The sequence below is a fragment of the Taudactylus pleione genome, unplaced genomic scaffold, assembly GCF_031769625.1.
Source record: "Taudactylus pleione unplaced genomic scaffold, aTauple2 ptg000176l, whole genome shotgun sequence".
Classification (NCBI taxonomy): Eukaryota; Metazoa; Chordata; class Amphibia; order Anura; family Myobatrachidae; genus Taudactylus; species Taudactylus pleione.
The window spans coordinates 947,658-969,596 of record NW_028284578.1 but is presented as its reverse complement, the minus strand read 5'-3'; the positions used below and the strand labels follow the sequence as shown (position 1 = coordinate 969,596).

General features: G+C 50.9%; 1 protein-coding gene across 3 annotated transcripts in view; it reads right to left on the bottom strand.

Moving 5' to 3' along the window:
- GEMIN5 (gem nuclear organelle associated protein 5) overlaps positions 1-21,939 on the bottom strand; it is a 121,532-nt gene that overhangs the window by 83,465 nt on the left and 16,128 nt on the right. For all 3 annotated transcript variants that reach the window (XM_088475667.1, XM_088475664.1, XM_088475666.1), the window contains exons 5-10: positions 21,221-21,372; positions 19,061-19,180; positions 15,498-15,630; positions 15,077-15,239; positions 14,189-14,401; positions 6,682-6,767 (exon numbers count right to left, since the gene is read on the bottom strand). In XM_088475667.1, coding sequence (XP_088331793.1) covers positions 6,682-6,767; positions 14,189-14,401; positions 15,077-15,239; positions 15,498-15,630; positions 19,061-19,180; positions 21,221-21,372 — 867 coding nt within the window. The remainder of the gene's footprint in view (positions 1-6,681; positions 6,768-14,188; positions 14,402-15,076; positions 15,240-15,497; positions 15,631-19,060; positions 19,181-21,220; positions 21,373-21,939) is intronic.

Genomic DNA, 21,939 nt, shown 5'->3' with positions numbered 1-21,939 from the left:
GGAACAGAGAGAAGGAAGACTGGAACACACAAGAAACCATACTCACAGCAATAGGAGACGGAAAACCGGTGACCAGCCACACAGCCCATTCGAAGCCAGGTGCGTCAGGGCGGGCGCCCTGTGGACCCTATGGACTTCGTAGAAACAGAGATAACAAAGGTAAGTTCTTACCATATCTCTTGTTTTCTACTTCAGGGTCCATAGGGGGTCCACAGGGTTGACCTTGGGGATGTCCCAAAGCAGTACAACTAAGGGCGGGGACGCTCCTGTGCTGAAAGGAGTACCCGGCGCCCAAAGGATGCATCCTGAGAGGCAAAGGTGTCAAACGCATAGAACCTCAAAAACGTTTGAATTGAAGACCAAGTGGCCGCCCTACACAGCTGAACAGCAGAAGCGCCACGTCTAGCAGCCCAAGAGGGACCCACAGAACGAGTGGAATGAGCCTTAACAGAGGCTGGCACAGGTAAGCCCTCCTGTGCATAAGCCTCACAAATAACGGAACGAAGCCAACGGGCTAACGTTTGTTTGTTGGCAGGCCAACCCCTCTTGTGAAAACCAAAGAGGATAAACAAGGAATCAGACTTCCTAACCGAAGCCGTCCGGTCTACATAAATTCTAAGCGCCCGGACCACATCTAAGGAAGTCTCACCAGCTGAAAGATCAGGGGACTGAAAAGCTGGCACAACAAGTTCCTGATTAATATGGAACTTCGAGACCACTTTGGGCAAAAACTCAGGACGAGTGCGGAGCACCGCTCTGTCCTGGCGAAAAATCAGGAAAGGAGGGCGACAGGAAAGCGCCCCCAATTCAGACACCCTCCTGGCCGAAGCAATTGCCAGGAGAAAAACCGTCTTAAATGTCAGCCACTTGAGCTCCACCGCCTCAAGAGGCTCAAACGGAGGACCCTGCAGGACCCGTAGCACCACCGCCAAGTCCCAAGGAGCCACAGGAGGCACAAAGGGAGGCTGGATCCTGAGAACACCTTGGAAAAAGGTGTGAACGTCTGGTAGTATTGCAATCCGCCGTTGAAACCACACGGACAAGGCGGACACATGAACCTTCAGAGATGCAAGGCGTAAGCCGAGATCCAATCCTGACTGAAGAAATTCCAAGATCCTAGAAACTCGGAACACCTGAGGATCATAAAGTCTGGACTCACACCACTGAAAGTAAGTGTGCCACACTCTGTGATAAATCCGTGCTGAAGCAGGCTTGCGTGCCCTGAGCATCGTACCAATAACCGAACTGGAGAAACCCCGAGACCTCAAGACGGCTGTCTCAAGAGCCACGCCGTCAAAGACAGCCGACCCAGATCCGGGTAAAGGCAGGGCCCCTGAGACAACAGGTCCCGACGTTGAGGAAGAAGGTACGGAGCGTCGATGGAGAGGCTCCTCAGATCGGAGTACCAAGGACGTCTGGGCCACGCCGGAGCTACCAGCACGAGCATGCCGTCGTCCTGCTTGAATTTCCGCAGAACCCGAGGAAGCAGGGATATCGGAGGAAACAGATACGCCAGGTGAAACGTCCATGTCACCGACAGCGCGTCCACCAGACTTGCACCTGCGTCTCTTGTCCTTGACCCGTAAACGGGCAACTTGTGATTGTGACGGGAGGCCATCAAGTCCAGCTCCGGCAGTCCCCACCTGTCCACGAGTAGCTGAAACACCTCTGGGTGAAGCGACCATTCCCCGGGATGCACGTCGTGACGGCTGAGGAAGTCCGCCTCCCAATTGAGGACTCCGGGGATGAAGACCGCCGAGATCGCTGGAATGTGACCCTCCGCCCAAGACAGGATACGAGACACCTCCGACATCGCTGCCTGACTGCGAGTTCCGCCTTGGTGATTGATATACGCCACCGTGGTGGCGTTGTCGGACTGCACCTGTACCGCCCTTCCGTGAAGAGCGGGGCCGGACGACTGCAGGGCCATGTATACTGCCCGCAGTTCCAGGATGTTGATGGGGAGAAGTGCTTCTTCCGCTGACCAACGACCCTGAAGCGACAAAGAGCCGGTCACTGCCCCCCAACCCCGGAGACTGGCATCCGTCGTGAGCAGGACCCAGTCCGGGATCCAAAATGGGCGCCCCTCGACCAGATGAGCTGTCTGAAGCCACCAAGCCAAAGATAGCCGAACGTCCGGAGACAACACCAGCACCTGAGAGCGGATCCGGTGAGGTAACCCGTTCCATTCTGATAGAATCAGCCCCTGCAGGGGCCGGGAATGGAACTGGGCAAATTCCACCATGTCGAATGTCGACACCATGGACCCCAGAACTCTCATAGCCGAATGGACCGACAGGCGGCAACGGCTCAGGCAACTGCGTATCCGCAGCTGTAGTGAGGCGACCTTCTCCGGAGTCAGGAAGATCCTTTGCTGACGCGAATCCAGCAGGGCTCCCAAATGAACCATCCGCTGTGATGGAATCAGAGAGGACTTTTTCCAATTTATCAACCACCCGTGTGCTTGCAGGCAAGCGATCGTCAGGTGGAGATGTTGAAGCAGTACCTCCGGGGAGCTCGCCAGCAACAGGAGGTCGTCCAGGTACGGCAGCAGCCGTACATTCTGGTTCCGAAGATGTGCGGCCATGACCGCCATAATCTTCGTGAACACCCTCGGTGCCGTGGAGAGACCAAAGGGTAGCGCCCGGAACTGATAGTGGTGTTGAAGGATAGCGAACCTCAGATACCGCTGGTGTGAAGATGCTATCGGAACATGGAGGTAGGCGTCCTGGATGTCCAGGGACACCATGTAATCCCCCGGTTCCATCGCCAGAATGATGGAACGTAACGTTTCCATCCTGAACTTGGGAACTCTGAGGAATTTGTTCAGAGACTTCAAGTTGAGGATAGGGCGATGAGAACCATTGGGTTTCTGCACCAGAAACAGAGACGAATAATACCCCGTCCCTCGTTGTGATAGAGGAACGGGAACAATGACCCCTGCTTTCAGCAAGGACTCTATAGCCTCCTGAACCTGTAACGCCTTGGTCTTGTTCTGAGAAGGACTTGTGCAGAAAAACTGGTGGGGTGGTCTGTGCCGAAAAGACAGGGCGTACCCCTGGGAGACCACTTCTCGAACCCAGGCATCCGTGGTGGTATTGTGCCAGCACTGGGCAAATAGAAGAAGTCGGCCTCCCACTCTGAGGTCCCCCAGAGGGAGGCCCGTCCCATCAGGCCGCAGGTTTATCTTCCTGCTTGGAAGAAGGGCGCCGAGCACTCCAGGCTTGCTTCTTGGGTTTAGAGGCAGTCTTACTCGCAGACTGTCTCGGGAAGGACTGACCTTTCGCCTTACCCTGAACCCGAAAGGAACGAAAAGCCGAACTCCGAACCTTAGCAGGCAGTGCCGCCGAAGGGAGGAAGGCCGACTTGGATTTAGCCAGGGTGTCCACTATTTTGTCCAAGTCCGGACCAAATAGTAATTCCCCATTGAAAGGTAAGGCCTCCAGACCTTTCTTTGAATCAGAGTCCGCTCTCCAGGACCGCAACCATAAGGATCGGCGGGCAGACACCGCTGCAGCCGATACCCGCGAGGTCAGCAGACTAGCATCTAAAGAAGCTTCTCCAATGTAAGAAGCGGCGTCCCTCATTTGTCCCAACAACGCCCGCTGGACATCCGGAGCGTCGTCCGGGAAGGTATCTTCCAATGCATTGGCCCACCCCTCAATGGCCTTGGCCACCCAGGAAATGGCCATGGACGGTCGGGCCACCGCCCCGGAGAGGGAGTAAATAGACTTTAAGCAAGTCTCAACTTTCCTGTCCGTGGGATCCTTCAGCGAGGATATCGACGGTAATGGTAAGGTGGCGCCCCGAGTTAAACGGGTGACATGGGAATCCACCGCCGGTGGAGTTTCCCATTTTTTACAATGTGCCTCAGGGAAGGGGTAATTAGAAGCCAACCGCTTCTGAGGAAGGAATCTCTTACTGGGCGCCTGCCAAGCTACCGCCATATGATCCGTCAACTGATCCGACAGGGGAAACACCGCAGAAGCCACCTTAGTTTTTTTGAAACTAGGAAACTTCGACCTAGGAACCGGTGCCTCATCCTCTATAAGAAGAATAGCTCGCACCGCCCTAACTAGTGCTCGCACATTAATGGACGACTTGGTATCCATTTCCTGGACCGAGGCGTCCGAGTCAGTGTCATCAGGGACCTCCCCATCATCTGAGGAACCCTCTGAGTCCGATACCTGAGCAGCCCGTGTCATGAGTGGGCGTTTAGAAATCCTAGAAGGCATGTCAGTCTGCAACATTGACTGAAAAGCCGAGGAAGCGGCCGCCAAATTTTGCACGGAGTTGGAGAGCACATCCACCCATGGTGGAGGCGTCGCCATAGGGGCCTGAAAAGGTACCACAGGCTGCTGCGGCACAGGGGAAGCCTGTATATACATAGGCAACCCCGCATAGGGACCAACTGATTGAGACCCAGGAGGACTCCGCAATAACTGCGGGACACCCGGGGAATGGGGGATGGTCGGCTGGGGCACCGCCCTAGTAGGGAGAGCAGTCGGGACCGACAGACGGTCCGCAATAGACACCAGCACTTGAGAAAACATCGCCCACGGTGGTTCCTGCGCCAGAGAAGGTCTGGATGGGCCAGGAGCCACCTGGCATCGACTACACAGGCCATCCTGTGACAAATCCTCCCTATCTACTCCTGCAGAACAGCGTCCGCAGGAGGCCAACACCGGAGCCACTGAGCGCTCAACCTCCTCGTCTGACATGACAGAATATATTATATATCTGGCACCAGGGTAGAAGTAAAACACACTCACCGGTGTGCTGAACAACAGCCCACAATATGGCACTGAGTAGCACACAACTGTATGTGACGGACCTCACAAATACGTGATCTATATAAGTGAGGTCAGTAGAAACGCCCCTCCCCCACACACCTGCAGGGCTTGTAGGAGAAGTAAAGGGATAGGTATAAGCTGACAGTAAGCGGAAAATAAGCACAGACAGGCAGCACTAGCAAAAAGTCACATACCATGCAGGAAGATATACTCACTGCACCTTTACACTACAATCAACCTGCCCAGATTCAGTGTCTGGGAGGGCTATAGTGCTGTGTACGCTGTCCTTAATCAGGGGAGAGGCACACAGGGGGACCGGTCCGCGTGCTCCCTGAGATCTGCGCTGCCACTGGGAAAATGGCCGCTGGAGACCTCAGAGGAGTGGCCGAGGAATCTGCAGCTCAGCGACGCCAGACTGCGTGCTGAAAGGCGCGCTGAGCTGAGGGGAGGAGCCGCTGACAGGGAAGGCTTCCTCCCCTGGCTGGCCATTAACCCCAGGGATGCTGGCTTCCCGCTTGCCGGTTATCCCTGGTGGTCTAGTGGTCCCACGGGTTATGGGGGGGCCCGCCGCCACTGCCAGCAGCCTCCGGTCTGTCCCCCGGACCGGAGGCTAAAGGACTGCATTTAAGGCATTCTGCGCGCCGCCGCTAGCCAGCGACGCGCGGCTTACCTGAATCCCCGGCGACTCCGGCAGCAGTCCTGGGAGGTAGACAGAGTCCGGCTAGTACGGACTCTGTCCTCCCGCCGCGATCCCCAGATCAGTACTGGCGTCGCGGCGCCAGTCGGGGATCAGAGCGGCAGCGTGGGCGTCTGTACAGACAGCCCTTCGCTGCCGTCTGTTGTAAAAATAGATTAAAAATAAATAAAATTTAACTTAAAATAAAAAGCTTCTGGGGGCTGCTCCTGCAGCCCCCCTGCGCGGTGACCGACTCCGGCCGGGCACCAGCTTACACTGAGGTGCCTGTGGCTCGGGGGCGGGGTATAGAGGAGGACCCAAGTGCATCCTGGGAGCTAAAAGCTTAACTGTGTGGTGCCCATGGATCCTGTTCCAGCTATAACCCCAAGGTCAACCCTGTGGACCCCCTATGGACCCTGAAGTAGAAAGTACGTTTGATGCAGAGTCATACGCATTGCAAAGACATCCTAACTTATGGATGAGGAGGCGTAATGGAGCGCACTCACTCACACAAATTTACAAGAGCGAATGTCAACGTTATTGTAGATATATGCCTGCTTTCAATATAGGCTGGTGTGTACCAAGGAGGACAATAAGCGCACAGATAGGGGTGGGTGCAACAGAAGATGTGTACAATTCTGCAAACGGCCAAATATAAGCATTTATTTCTGTGCATGCAATGCAGGAGCAATTACTCCCAATTTCTGTCCACTGCTGCATCAGGCAATAAGTATGCAGATAAACAGTCATCGTCAGCTTAAGGCAAGTCTGAGTCGTATTTTCTTGCAATGTCAAATGCTGAATTACAACACACATACGTTCCTATGGCAGAGTTTCCCAAAAGCAGTCCTCAAGGCATCCTAACAATCCAGGGTTTAAGGATATCATTGCTTGTGCACAGATCATATAATCAAACTGACTGAGGTAGTAATTAAGTCACCTGTGCTTAAGCATGGGTATCCTTGAAACCTGGACTGTTAGGGTGACTGGAGTACTGAGTTTGGGAACCACTGCCCTATGGGGTTTTCTAACAAATAGTATGGTGTCACACAGAGTGTGATCTATACTGAGGCTAGAGGACCAGTGCATCATTTTCCACATGTCATACTACACGTTTATCATTAGGACTTACAGCTCTCCCAGGCTGATGATAGAGTTACTTACTGGACCATTGCATCACAGATATCACCCACTTGTGTCCGTGAAACTTACTTGCTGGAGAAGACATCATATATCCCAACTTTGCCATCATCGGTTCCAAACGCCAGGGTGCCCTCTTTGGTAGGGTGCCAGGAAAGCTGGAGAGGAAAACACCAGTGTAAGAGAGGAAAAATCTCTTCCCATAACTTAAAATGGAAAGAAAAAATGATATCCCTATACCTACACCTCCAGGCGGCTGGCCCTTGGTAATAGGATTTCGAAATTCTGCACTTTTGCAAATTGCGGCATGTAATACCTCATAATTCACCATGTGTCAGAATGTCAGCGGTACATCTATCCTGCCATCAGCAGTAGATTACTCAGGGGGGGGGGGGGTTAGTATATTCCCAGTGCCTGGGACCGCTGTTGTTCTCACAGCTCATGGTGCTCGCTGACAACATGGAAAGACAGGGAACAAACAACTGATTGTTTTAAGTTGTGTATTTTATCGGCACATTGTGCCTGCTGTAAAATAATTGTATTTGCAAAAAGTATATCAATCTCGTAGTACATCGGTAGGTAGTTGGCATCCCGATAGTCAGGATGCTGACAATCACAATACCGACAAAAACAGGAGATATGGTAAGAACTTACCTTTGTTATCTCTGTTTCTACGAAGTCCATAGGGTCCACAGGGTTGACCTTGGGGTTATAACTGGAACAGGATCCATGGGCACCACACAGTTAAGCTTTTAGCTCCCAGGATGCACTTGGGTCCTCCTCTATACCCCGCCCCCGAGCCACAGGCACCTCAGCTGGTAAGCAGCCTAGGCCGGAGGAGAATATGGAACAGAGAGAAGGAAGACTGGAACACACAAGAAACCATACTCACAGCAATAGGAGACGGAAAACCGGTGACCAGCCACACAGCCCATTTGAAGCCAGGTGCGTCAGGGCGGGCGCCCTGTGGACCCTATGGACTTCGCAGAAACAGAGATAACAAAGGTAAGTTCTTACCATATCTCCTGTTTTCTACTTCAGGGTCCATAGGGGGTCCACAGGGTTGACCTTGGGGATGTCCCAAAGCAGTTCAACTAAGGGCGGGGACGCTCCTGTGCTGAAAGGAGCACCCAGCGCCCAAAGGAAGCATCCTGAGAGGCGAAGGTGTCAAACGCATAGAACCTCAAAAAGTTTGAATAGAAGACCAAGTGGCCGTCTTACACAGCTGAACAGCAGAAGCGCCACTTCTAGCAGCCCAAGAGGGACCCACAGAACGAGTGGAATGAGCCTTAACAGAGGCTGGCACAGGTAAACCCTCTTGTGCATAAGCCTCACAAATAACGGAACGAAGCCAACGGGCTAACGTTTGTTTGTTGGCAGGCCAACCCCTCTTGTGAAAACCAAAGAGGATAAACAAGGAATCAGACTTCCTAACCGAAGCCGTCCGGTCTACATATATTCTAAGCGCCCGGACCACATCTAAGGAAGTCTCACCAGCTGAAAGATCAGGGGACTGAAAAGCTGGCACAACAAGTTCCTGATTAATGTGGAACTTCGAGACCACTTTGGGCAAAAACTCAGGACGAGTGCGGAGCACCGCTCTGTCCTGGCGAAAAATCAGGAAAGGAGGGCGACAGGAAAGCGCCCCCAATTCAGACACCCTCCTGGCCGAAGCAATTGCCAGGAGAAAAACCGTCTTAAATGTCAGCCACTTGAGCTCCACCGCCTCAAGAGGCTCAAACGGAGGACCCTGCAGGACCCGTAGCACCACCGCCAAGTCCCAAGGAGCCACAGGAGGCACAAAGGGAGGCTGGATCCTGAGAACACCCTGGAAAAAGGTGTGAACGTCTGGTAGTATTGCAATCCGCCGTTGAAACCACACGGACAAGGCGGACACATGAACCTTCAGAGATGCAAGGCGTAAGCCGAGATCCAATCCTGACTGAAGAAATTCCAAGATCCTGGAAACTCTGAACACCTGAGGATCATAATGTCTGGACTCACACCACTGAAAGTAAGTGTGCCACACTCTGTGATAAATCCGTGCTGAAGCAGGCTTGCGTCAAAGACAGCCGACCCAGATCCGGGTAAAGGCAGGGCCCCTGAGACAACAGGTCCCGACGCTGAGGAAGAAGGTACGGAGCGTCGATGGAGAGGCTCCTGAGATCAGAGTACCAAGGACGTCTGGGCCACGCCGGAGCTACCAGCACGAGCATGCCGCCGTCCTGCTTGAATTTCCGCAGAACCCGAGGAAGCAGGGATAGCGGAGGAAACAGATACGCCAGGTGAAACGTCCATTTCACCGACAGCGCGTCCACCAGACTTGCGCCTGCGTCTCTTGTCCTTGACCCGTAAACGGGCAACTTGTGATTGTGACGGGAGGCCATCAAGTCCAGCTCCGGCAGTCCCCACCTGTCCACGAGTAGCTGAAACACCTCTGGGTGAAGCGACCATTCCCCGGGATGCACGTCGTGACGGCTGAGGAAGTCCGCCTCCCAATTGAGGACTCCGGGGATGAAGACCGCCGAGATCGCCGGAATGTGACCCTCCGCCCAAGTCAGGATACGAGACACCTCCGACATCGCTGCCTGACTACGAGTTCCGCCTTGGTGGTTGATATACGCCACCGTGGTGGCGTTGTCGGACTGCACCTGTACCGCCCTTCCGTGAAGAGCGGGGCCGGACGACTGCAGGGCCCTGTATACTGCCCGCAGTTCCAGGATGTTGATGGGGAGAAGTGCTTCTTCCGCTGACCAACGACCCTGAAGCGACAAAGAGCCGGTCACTGCCCCCCAACCCCGGAGACTGGCATCCGTCGTGAGCAGGACCCAGTCCGGGATCCAAAATGGGCGCCCCTCGACCAGATGAGCTGTCTGAAGCCACCAAGCCAAAGATTGCCGAACGTCCGGAGACAACACCAGCACCTGAGAGCGGATCCGGTGAGGTAACCCGTTCCATTCTGATAGAATCAGCCCCTGCAGGGGCCGGGAATGGAACTGGGCAAATTCCACCATGTCGAATGTCGACACCATGGACCCCAGAACTCTCATAGCCGAATGGACCGACAGACGGCAACGGCTCAGGCAACTGTGTATCCGCAGCTGTAGGGAGGCGACCTTCTCCGGAGTCAGGAAGATCCTTTGCTGACGCGAATCCAGCAGGGCTCCCAAATGAACCATCCGCTGTGATGGAATCAGGGAGGACTTTTTCCAATTTATCAACCACCCGTGTGCTTGCAGGCAAGCGATCGTCAGGTGGAGATGTTGAAGCAGTACCTCCGGGGAGCTCGCCAGCAACAGGAGGTCGTCCAGATACGGCAGCAGCCGTACATTCTGGTTCCGAAGATGTGCGGCCATGACCGCCATAATCTTCGTGAACACCCTCGGTGCCGTGGAGAGACCAAAGGGTAGCGCCCGGAACTGATAGTGGTGTTGAAGGATAGCGAACCTCAGATACCGCTGGTGTGAAAATGCTATCGGAACATGGAGGTAGGCGTCCTGGATGTCCAGGGACACCATGTAATCCCCCGGTTCCATCGCCAGAATGATGGAACGTAACGTTACCATCCTGAACTTGGGAACTCTGAGGAATTTGTTCAGAGACTTCAAGTTGAGGATAGGGCGATGAGAACCATTGGGTTTCTGCACCAGAAACAGAGACGAATAATACCCCGTCCCTCGTTGTGATAGAGGAACGGGAACAATGACCCCTGCTTTCAGCAAGGACTCTATAGCCTCCTGAACCTGTAACGCCTTGGTCTTGTTCTGAGAAGGACTTGTGCAGAAAAACTGGTGGGGTGGTCTGTGCCGAAAAGACAGGGCGTACCCCTGGGAGACCACTTCTCGAACCCAGGCATCCGTGGTGGTATTGTGCCAGCACTGGGCAAATAGAAGAAGTCGGCCTCCCACTCTGAGGTCCCCCAGAGGGAGGCCCGTCCCATCAGGCCGCAGGTTTATCTTCCTGCTTGGAAGAAGGGCGCCGAGCACTCCAGGCTTGCTTCTTGGGTTTAGAGGCAGTCTTACTCGCAGACTGTCTCGGGAAGGACTGACCTTTCGCCTTACCCTGAACCCGAAAGGAACGAAAAGCCGAACTCCGAACCTTAGCAGGCAGTGCCGCCGAAGGGAGGAAGGCCGACTTGGATTTAGCCAGGGTGTCCACTATTTTGTCCAAGTCCGGACCAAATAGTAATTCCCCATTGAAAGGTAAGGCCTCCAGACCCTTCTTTGAATCAGAGTCCGCTCTCCAGGACCACAACCACAAGGATCGGCGGCCAGACACCGCTGCAGCCGATACCCGCGAGGTCAGCAGACTAGCATCTAAAGAAGCTTCACCAATGTAAGAAGCAGCGTCCCTCACTTGTCCCAACAACGCCCGCTGGACATCAGGAGCGTCGTCTGGGAAGGTATCTTCCAATGCATTGGCCCACCCCTCAATGGCCTTGGCCACCCAGGAGATGGCCATGGACGGTCGGGCCACCGCCCCGGAGAGGGAGTAAATAGACTTTAAGCAAGTCTCAACTTTCCTGTCCGTGGGATCCTTCAGCGAGGATATCGACGGTAATGGTAAGGTGGCGCCCCGAGTTAAACGGGTGACATGGGAATCCACCGCCGGTGGAGTTTCCCATTTTTTACAATGTGCCTCAGGGAAGGGGTAATTAGAAGCCAACCGCTTCTGAGGAAGGAATCTCTTACTGGGCGCCTGCCAAGCTACCGCCATATGATCAGTCAACTGATCCGACAGGGGAAACACCGCAGAAGCCACCTTAGTTTTTTTGAAACTAGGAAACTTCGACTTAGGAACCGGTGCCTCATCCTCTATAAGAAGAATAGCTCGCACCGCCCTAACTAGTGCTCGCACATTAATGGACGACTTGGTATCCATTTCCTGGACCGAGGCGTCCGAGTCAGTGTCATCAGGGACCTCCCCATCATCTGAGGAACCCTCTGAGTCCGATACCTGAGCAGCCCGTGTCATGAGTGGGCGTTTTGAAATCCTAGAAGGCATGTCAGTCTGCAACATTGACTGAAAAGCCGAGGAAGCGGCCGCCAAATTTTGCACGGAGTTGGAGAGCACATCCACCCATGGTGGAGGAGTCGCCATAGGGTCCTGAAAAGGTACCACAGGCTGCTGCGGCACAGGGGAAGCCTGTATATACATAGGCAACCCCGCATAGGGACCTACTGATTGAGACCCAGGAGGACTCCGCAATAACTGCGGGACACCCGGGGAATGGGGGATGGTCGGCTGGGGCACCGCCCTAGTAGGGAGAGCAGTCGGGACCGACAGACGGTCCGCAATAGACACCAGCACTTGAGAAAACATCGCCCACGGTGGTTCCTGCGCCAGAGAAGGTCTGGATGGGCCAGGAGCCACCTGGCATCGACTACACAGGCCATCCTGTGACAAATCCTCCCTATCTACTCCTGCAGAACAGCGTCCGCAGAAGGCCAACACCGGAGCCACTGAGCGCTCAACCTCCTCGTCTGACATGACAGAATATATTATATATCTGGCACCAGGGTAGAAGTAAAACGCACTCACCGGTGTGCTGAACAACAGCCCACAATATGGCACTGAGTAGCACACAACTGTATGTGACGGACCTCACAAATACGTGATCTATATAAGTGAGGTCAGTAGAAACGCCCCTCCCCCACACACCTGTAGGGCTTGTAGGAGAAGTAAAGGGATAGGTATAAGCTGACAGTAAGTAGAAAATAAGCACAGACGGCAGCACTAGCAATAGTCACATACCATGCAGGAAGATATACTCACTGCACCTTTACACTACAATCAACCTGCCCAGATTCAGTGTCTGGGAGGGCTATAGTGCTGTGTACGCTGTCCTTAATCAGGGGAGAGGTACACAGGGGGACCGGTCCGCGTGCTCCCTGAGATCTGCGCTGCCACTGGGAAAATGGCCGCTGGAGACCTCAGAGGAGGAGTGGCCGTGTAACTGCAGCTCAGCGACGCCAGACTGCGTGCTGAAAGGCGCGCTGAGCTGAGGGGAGGAGCCGCTGACAGGGAAGGCTTCCTCCCCTGGCTGGCCATAACCCCAGGGATGCTGGCTTCCCGCTTGCCCCTTTATCCCTGGTGGTCTAGTGGTCCCACGGGTTATGGGGGGGCCCGCCGCCACTGCCAGCAGCCTCCGGTCTGTCCCCAGGACCGGAGGCTAAAGGACTGCATTTAAGGCATTCCGCGCACCGCCGCTAACCAGCGACGCGCGGCATACCTGAATCCCCGGCGACTCCGGCAGCAGTCCTGGGAGGTAGACAGAGTCCGGCTAGTACGGACTCTGCCCTCCCGCCGCGATCCCCAGATCAGTACTGGCGTCGCGGCGCCAGTCGGGGATCAGAGCGGCAGCGTGGGCGTCTGTACAGACAGCCCTTCGCTGCCGTCTGTAGTAAAAAGATTAAAATAAATAAAATCTAACTTAAAATAAAAAGCTTCTGGGGGCTGCTCCTGCAGCCCCCCTGCACGGTGACCGACTCCGGCCGGGCACCAGCTTACACTGAGGTGCCTGTGGCTCGGGGGCGGGGTATAGAGGAGGACCCAAGTGCATCCTGGGAGCTAAAAGCTTAACTGTGTGGTGCCCATGGATCCTGTTCCAGCTATAACCCCAAGGTCAACCCTGTGGACCCCCTATGGACCCTGAAGTAGAAAGCATTCAGACTATCGGAATCCCGACAGAGTGTGGAGGTAAGTATTAGGGTCAGCGGGAAAGTAGGGTTAGGGGGAGGGTTAGGATGTGGAATTAGAGGTTTAGGGGGAATGTTAGTGTATGGTATATAATACTTACAAAAATCTGTAGGGATTCTGACTGTCGTGTTGGCATTGGACAATCTACCCCTGCTCCTAGATCTGTCCGCCCTGCTCCAATATCGACTAGGAATTGTGGAGTATTACAAGAGCTTCAATTTATGGCAAGGGCGGAGAATGGACTATTTGCTCTAAATAAAGGGCCCATGTTCCTGTATTCCATCGGTGTACATCATCTCATCACTAGTACATAAAGAAGTGTAACAGTCCTTTTAAAGACCATTAGCAACAAACAGTAGTTTTCCTACAGGAGACTGCATAATACCACTTATCAGCCGCAATCCTGTGAAGGCATCGCTCTGCCTGCTGCCTACAGTCCTCATACTAAGTGGTAAGGTGGAACCAGCCATGGTCACCAGCTAAGAGGCACTGCAGCAGCTTCACAGGAAGTAATCGATTCAAGGTGCCAGTGAAGGAGACTCATGGTTGCAGTAACACTCCTACAGCTTGTGCGCAGTTGACAGGAGTGGTAGGAGTGGTCAGTTACTCTAGGTTTCTGACATTAAAAGGGAACCACAAGATGAATCAGTACAACCATGGATAATGAAGTACAGGGTGGCAGAGTGAGCCCATCCCGTTACAGTGAACGTCTTTTTTAAATAATTAGATTAATGTTTAACACGGAATGTTCTTGGAGCAACCAGTTGTATTATGAAAGAAATATTAGTACATTGACAAATATAGAACTTGGATCTAAAGTCACTTTCCATTCCCTGCTTACCAACATGCTGACGTCATTCTTTCATTGACTTGTCCTTACCGTAGTCACTTTGGACCTGATGCCCTGCCACAGTGTCCTCACGTCGTATGCATTCGTGACCGAGAGCGTGTTCCATACACGTATCATGCTGTCACCCACACCGACTGCCAGACATCCGGTTGCCACAGGAGAGAAAGCCAGGCTGTACACGAAGCCGCCTAATGAACTCAGTGACCAACAGCAAGACAGGGAACCCAAGTCCCAGCATTTCACCTGCACACAGCAATAAGAGCCCAAATACATTACACTTATAATTACACAGCAGAGGTGCATTTCAGTACTAGACCTCCTTCTACCACAATAGATTTCCGTAATCATGCACAGGCTAATTTATTTTTCCTGGATCAGTGATTATCCCACCTGCTTCCACAGAGAGAAATCCTCAAAGCATGACCTGTTGGGAAAACTTGAGGGTTGATGTTGATCACTTATCTAATATGGATATTCATTTATAGGTTATTAGGTACAGTATAAAATATACGTGTTGGTATGTAAAAGTAGGGTCTTGTATATTGAGCGACCATCTTTAAAGTGCTGCTGGTATCAAACAGCTGCGGGTCTAATAATGCAGAAATAAAACATACATATAAAAATAAAGCTGGTGATACAAGTAGTCACATAATGGCCTTTCTGTGCTATCACAATGTGAAGGGACTGGCTGGTAACTGGATTCTGTCAGTGCATAACGGACCTGTGTATGCAGATATCAGGAAACACATGGGCCACTGTGGATTAGGCCATTCGGTCTTATCAGTGCATAATGTGGTCTTCAACGAGTGTCATTTATACAGCCACATAAGTGGCCGCTCAGAGATCGGATAAATCCACAAGATACACTCATTATAACCTGTAGAATGACCTGCTGTATACATTGGTGATTGCACTCACATCCCGATCCATAGAGGTAGACAGCAGCAACTCTGTCCCTTCCTCTGTGACAAGCGAACAAAGGTTAAACACAATCCGAGTGTGGTTCTGTCCTTCTGAGGAGCCCAGGAGACTCCATTTCTGTTTCCCAGACCTCGTTAAATCCCACAGGAGCACCTCTCCCCTGCAGAGACAGCGCAAACAGTGGTCACACAGACAGCAATCACTTAATATAAATACACTGCTTATCTCAAGGGTATCACACACAGCCAAGGTCACTGCTTCTTACAAGATTACAACCCCTATTTCCTGAAATACTTTATTCTGCTGTGAACATCCAGAAGATCTAAATGGCTAGAGATTTTTCTATGCCCCCCACTCTGCAGACTTGCAAAATATGGAGAATTGTAACAATAGGACGGTGTGACCCCCCATCACTAACCCAAAGCAACTGGACAATATCTCAGTTGGTCGCCCCTGAGGCCAGTGCAGTGTCAGCCATATCCGCTCCTTCATCGCTGGATCAGTGCCCCCGCCGCGCCTCTTCAGGTAGGGGAGCTTCAGGGTCATAATGCCTAAAAATACAGCACAGAACCATTTATGTGTAAATACATTGGATCAGGAGTGGACACACTATAAAGAATTTAGGAGACAATATTCGCTCATAAAAGAAAAAGGCAACATAAAAGTTCAGGGACAGCAGTAAAGTTTACGGTGTTAAATGAACAATGGCTAAATGCCCTTTAAAAACAGAATTGATGTACTTGCCAGTAAAATCCATTTCTCTGATTCCATTGGGGACATTGGAGTACACTGGGGTATAGAGCGTGGAGTGTGGAGCCTGGCATTTTAAATCTTAGTAGATTTGAATGTGGTTCCAAGCAGAGACGGAGTGGAGAGAGGAACAGAAACATAGGAGGAAACCCCCCAAAAAGTGATGGAACATGTCACCATTAAAGCGCAACACAGAACCCAAAGAGAAGACACCAAACACAGCAGCACAGGGAGGTCGCACAGTTTTCCCCATGGAATCGGAGAAATGGATTTTACTGGTATGTAAAAAAACCTGAGATTTATGTACTTACCTGTTAAATTCCTTTCTTTGTGGGACACTGGGTAATGCTGGAGTCCGGGCACCAAACGGTTACAAAATTATTTCCCAGCGTGCTCCAGCTCCCTCCCCTGCATACCCCGCCCCCACACCACCGGCAAGACAAATTTTGTTAGCAAGCCCACGGCAGGAGTGAGGTTAAAGGAGAAGGCAGACCGGCACACACAGAAACACACAAACACAGTAAGTGTACAGAAAAGCCGTACCGAGGAACAAACACCCTCAAGCACAGGTGGAGGCCTGCCCTGTCACGGACTTAATACAAGCACACAAAGACTCAAAGCACAGAAATATGTGGCCAAATATGCTCAACAGTCCAGCAATTAAGCATGGAAGGAGCTATATTTAGTTCACCAGGCAGCAGGGGGCAAGGTATAACTGGGGGCAGGAGCCCTGTGCACTCTCTGTACAGGAGCTGGGACAGTAATGTGCTCAAAATGGCTGCTCAGCGTCACGAGGGAGAGAGAGGAGGAGGAGGAGGAGGAGGAGGAGAACTGAGGCAGGCTGTAATGGAGTTTGATCGCTCTTGGGGGCAGGGGATGGGCTAACAGGGGAAGCCAGGCAAAAGTCCCCCACCGCTATAGCAGTGTCCTGTTCACAAAGTGCCCTGGTGGTTTAGTGAAACAGAGCAGGACTACATGGACTCTGACACCACCAGCACCATCAGTGTCTCCACCCTGGCAGTGATAAGCCGTCTCACGTAGCGTCCAACTGTGGCTATTCCAGGAGCGGCGTGTGCTAGCACTCTGCGGCGTGAGTCACCGACCCAGTCGCCAGTGCTGCCGCCACCAGTGCTGGGTGTTGGAGCGGCAGTGAGGGTGTCCTATTGGATGCCTGACACTGATCTCCCACAGTAAAAAAAATACGATTTTATCAAAGCTTACAGAGAGATACAAACAGAGAGGTACAAAGAGTACAAACCAATCAGCTCCTAGCTGTTATTTTTCAAACACAGCCTGTAACATGACAATTAGGAGCTGAATGGTTGGTACTTTATCTCTCTCCACGACTTAGTACATCTCCCCGCAGTGTCAGTAAATACTGCGCTCAGTGACCCGGATACAGACCTGTGCTGGCTGTGGCGGAACCCTCCAGACACTCCCGCGATACAGGAACTCCGGCAGAACAGAGCCTGCCCAGGCGGTGACAGGAATAGCACACAGTAAAATAAAAAAATTGTAACAGGCACTGGTTCCAATGGACAATTAAACTAAACTGAGGTCAGGTGGGGTATAGGGGGGAGGGGAAAGGGGCCACGTTCAAATCAACTAAGATTTAAAGTGCCAGGTTACCATCTATACCCCCAGTGTGCTCCAGTTCCCCCAGCAGACGAAGGAGAAAATTTAGTTATTTATTAAAAATCACATAAAAAACCATGTGTGTAGTCTGGCGTACATGGATATATAGTCCAGATGTGATCGCTATAGCGTTGCTCACTGTACTATCAATGCTACTTCTGTATTCACTTTTATTTCCTTTGGCTATCCTACACATACCAACTAGATCACTGTTGCCTGCTCCTCTGCACCAACATTTAGATAATCAGACAGTATTAAAGCCTTCAAAGGATATCTGCATGAAAGGTCAGCTTTGTACTGGCAAAAGGATTACCTGCATGAAAGAATGGAGGTCAGCTTTGTATGGGCAAAATGATTGTAATTTGAATGCACTTTTTTATCACTATGTAATCTTGTGTATATAATGTATGTCACTTACTATGTTTCTCCCCCTTACAAAGACAGCATGGCTGACATGCCTTAGAAAAGCCTAGTGAGGTGGGACTGGGACAGAGCGGTCAGGAACAAAGAAACCAAAACAGCTCATGCATTATACAATACTCTCCAATTCTATAATGCACCATCAGGTGCCCTCGCTGACTGATGCCGCAATCACACAACGGATGCACTTGGTGTGAAGAGGAAGCATCTAAGCCAGAAACCAATTTTATATGTGACATTATAAACACACAGGGGAATTTGCTGGTACTATATGTATAAAGCTTAAATAAATAAATAATACAGTTTCATAACTGTCTAAAACGAAATGGTCCATCCATATATCCTGACTCACTGCTCCCCATCATGACTGACTTAATATTAGACTGGTGCCGAGATCTCTACCCCTCTGTCTTGATTTCTCTTTAGAGACTTCTCTTACATTCACTTATTACCTCATATTAAGTAATTGTAACTTGTTATTTACATGCTTGTATATTTTCATTTCCCTAGGTTATTTTTAGCATTTTATGTTTTTTCAGAAGTTATTGCATTTTTGGATTTTTCTCCACTAAGTTAAGAACGAGTTGTGGCTATTTGGCTTTTATTAATTTGTCCAAACCAATATTAACCCAAAAACAAAGTGGAGGCTTTCATATGTAAACATATGATGCACACACATGCACAAATTCAAGGAGATCCAGGACAGGTTTATAACTATATATATGTCCTCCTAATTGTTAAAGTTGGACATTTTTTGGTATATTTTATAAGAGAAATTAAACCCACGCAGGCTACATTCGGTCTGAGGGCAGGGCTGTAACAGGGTGATAGTGTGTGCTGTGCCGACCCTGCCCTCTGAACATGTGACGGTTCCGGTGGTTCTGCGCAGCAGAAGCTAAGTGACCTGGAGTGGTCTTCAGATGCCCCATGCGGCGGCTGTATAGGCTGCAGGGTACCATTCCCTTACTTCTCAAACTATCTACTTGTCAATAAACATTTGTCTTACAGAAAAGAAACAAATGTTTTAAGGAGTATATAGTGTCTCATTCAGACAGTAATATAAGCAAATGTAACTGTAAATTAATTCTGTGCATCAATAGTACTATCATGAAGCACTGTGCACACATGCTTTGCATAATAAGCGCAGAATATACAACAAGCCCGCAAGGCTCCCACCTTTGCCTGTGGAGGAACTCCAGATGCGGATGGTTTGATCTTTACAACCCGAGGCCAGGTAGCAGCCCTTGTTCTCAGTCTCCGGCAGGAGGTCGCCATTGGTTGAATTCCATTCCACTCCTGTGAAAAACAACAGTATTATAACAAGCATGCAGGGAGGAGAGGCTGATGAGCTGTGTGTTTTCCTAATTACTAAAGCACAAATGCATTTCATATTCTTTTTTAACATATGGAATAAAGTGAATAACAGATTAAAAGTTTACCTGCAGAGACCGTCCTTTTGTGCGCTGAATGAATATCTGTGAGCAAGCAGCCTCTAAATTACCTAGAAACTGAGGGTCTCATTCAGACCCGCTCGCGAGCGCAGGACGCTCGCAAGCGGGTCGATGGTACCCAAATGCGCATGACGGAGGCGCCTCCGTTGTGCGCATGCGTGAGAGCAGTCGCTCGGGGTCTCGCACCAAAGGGGGCGTGCTGTCGATGGTGATTGACAGCACGCCCCCTTTGGTGGGCGTGCTGGGGGTGTGGCTGCCCAGACAGAGGCGTTCCTATGGGAACGCCTACCGTCTGGGGCCGGCCCCACTGACATCACTAGTGATGTCAGTGGGAGTGCTTTTGGCTCTAATAGAGCCAAAAGCACTCCAGGGCTTGCGGCAGCAAGACCCTACCGCAGGGTCTCGTTGCAAGCCCGATGGTCGCAATGGTCTTGACCATCGCAACCATCATCATGGACGCTCGCATAAGCTATGCAAGCGGCCAGGAGGCCGCACCAATTTTAGGTAGGCCGGTCCTGATTCAGAGCAAGCGCTCTGGTCAGAGCGTCCGGCTTTGAATCAGGCCCTGAGTCATGAATATTACATTCAGCCCACAAAATGGCAGCCTACATTTAGGGGTAAATTTACTAAGGTCGAATGGCATCGAATGAGGCAAATTCGTCTGTTAAATGCATATTCGGAATCTGACGACTTTGCTCCATTCGAAATCCAGGTGCTAAGCTTTCATTGGCTGAGAGGTGAGCCTTCTTCCTCTCAGCCAATGAACGGGACCCACCATTGACTTCAATGATGAGAACCACAAAGGTAACTTAAGGTTACTTTTGCGGTTCTCACCATTGAAGTCAATGGTGGGACCCGTTCAATGGCTGAGAGGCAGAAGGCTCACCTCTCTCAGCCAATGAAAGCTCAGCACCTGGATTTCTATAGTGAAACCCCACATCGGAGCAGTCATTCAGGTAGTACTGTCCTTAGAGAACAGTACTAGGTTCGATGGTCCACGCATTGACGTTTTTTTGTTTTGCCAAGCCCTATGGATGCCCACATGGACAGAAGAGGACATGATACACGCATAGGAGGAGGAGAGTATGGATTTTTTATTACAGGTACCCTATGGATTCCTACTGGACAAGAGGACATGAAGGCTTCAGGGATACATAGGTGAGTATGTGAGATAGTAAGGGTGAGTTTTCATGTATGTATGTATTATTAAACTTTTACTATCACGGTGTGTGTGTTCTGTGGTTTTTTAATATTTCTTTTGCTCTGGAACTACAGGTACCAGCGGGCCCATAATGCCCCACATGTTGGTACTTGTGGTTCTCCAAGTACCAGTATGCGGGGGAGGCTTGCTGGGAGCTGTAGTTCCACAGCAAAAGACAATATTTTTACTACTATCAATTGCACCACACTACACTATCAAACCGGCACCCACTGGCAAGTAGTGCCGGGGATAGCCCTGGGCTATCAACTCTGAGAATCACAGTGCCAGGGTCTTCTGAGGAAATCCACCAGCCAGAGACGGGGGTGGCCCACAAGGAGACTGCGCACTTACCCTCCCCTCTATTAATCCGCCTCTGCTTCAATAATAAGCCTTAATATATGGCTCCTTTTGCAGATTGTTTTGTTCAAAAGTTGTCACTAGATCATCCCAAGCCATTACCCATAATTTTCTATGTCAGGGACATGACAGCAGCATTAGGGACAAACAAATTAGGACTGGATAGCCTTTTTGTACAAATTAACTATCTGAGACAAACTATTCAGTATCTCTTTTTTTCAAAGTCAAACAGCTTGGCCTGAGGCAATCATGCTCTCTGTCTCTCACGTTTTATCTTCGTAAACACTTGGACGCCATTCATTTCTACAGATAGGGTCATTTATATACCTGGTCCCCCCTCAGGCTTTTGAGTTAGGTCTTCCTCTCTCGGCTGAGGGCACCACGCCAGGCAGTGGATCTCATCATCATGTCCACGCAGACGGTGCGTGACCTCTCCTCTGCGGCTGATGTCTATCAGGACGATCATACCATCTTTGTACCTGGGACAGATGAAACATAACTGACAGACAGCCCTGGTTTCTAACCTCAGCAGTTCCTCACATCACATGCAGCGGTAACAAAGATTGGGCTCTGTGCAATATTACACGTGCCAAGGATAGTTTTAGACTAGAACAGAAAGAATTATGGGAGTGACATTACACAGTACAGATCAACAACAGGCAAAAGCAAAACATAAATAATGTGGCAGCCAACACAAAATAATATGTACAAAGATTATAGTGGAAGTTGTATACAGTGTCACTTTGAATAAAGTGGATAAAGTTGAAGTACAGTGTTCAAGTCTAAGAAAGCGTGTGTACCCTTACTGTATTAGGGTTGTATATGTATGCTATGCATCTTTGGAGGCTAAGCATTTCTCACACACATGTACTGCTCATATCTCAGTCTTTGGGCATTATATTGTAAGCCGCTGATTCCAGGAGGATTGGAGGTGAACATTTAAACTGGCACTTGCAGCGAGTGTAAAGCAGCCAGAGTCCTGACAGCGAGAGCCGCTTTATTTTTCACCTTCAACCCGCCGGGAATTGAGTCTTCACACTCCACCT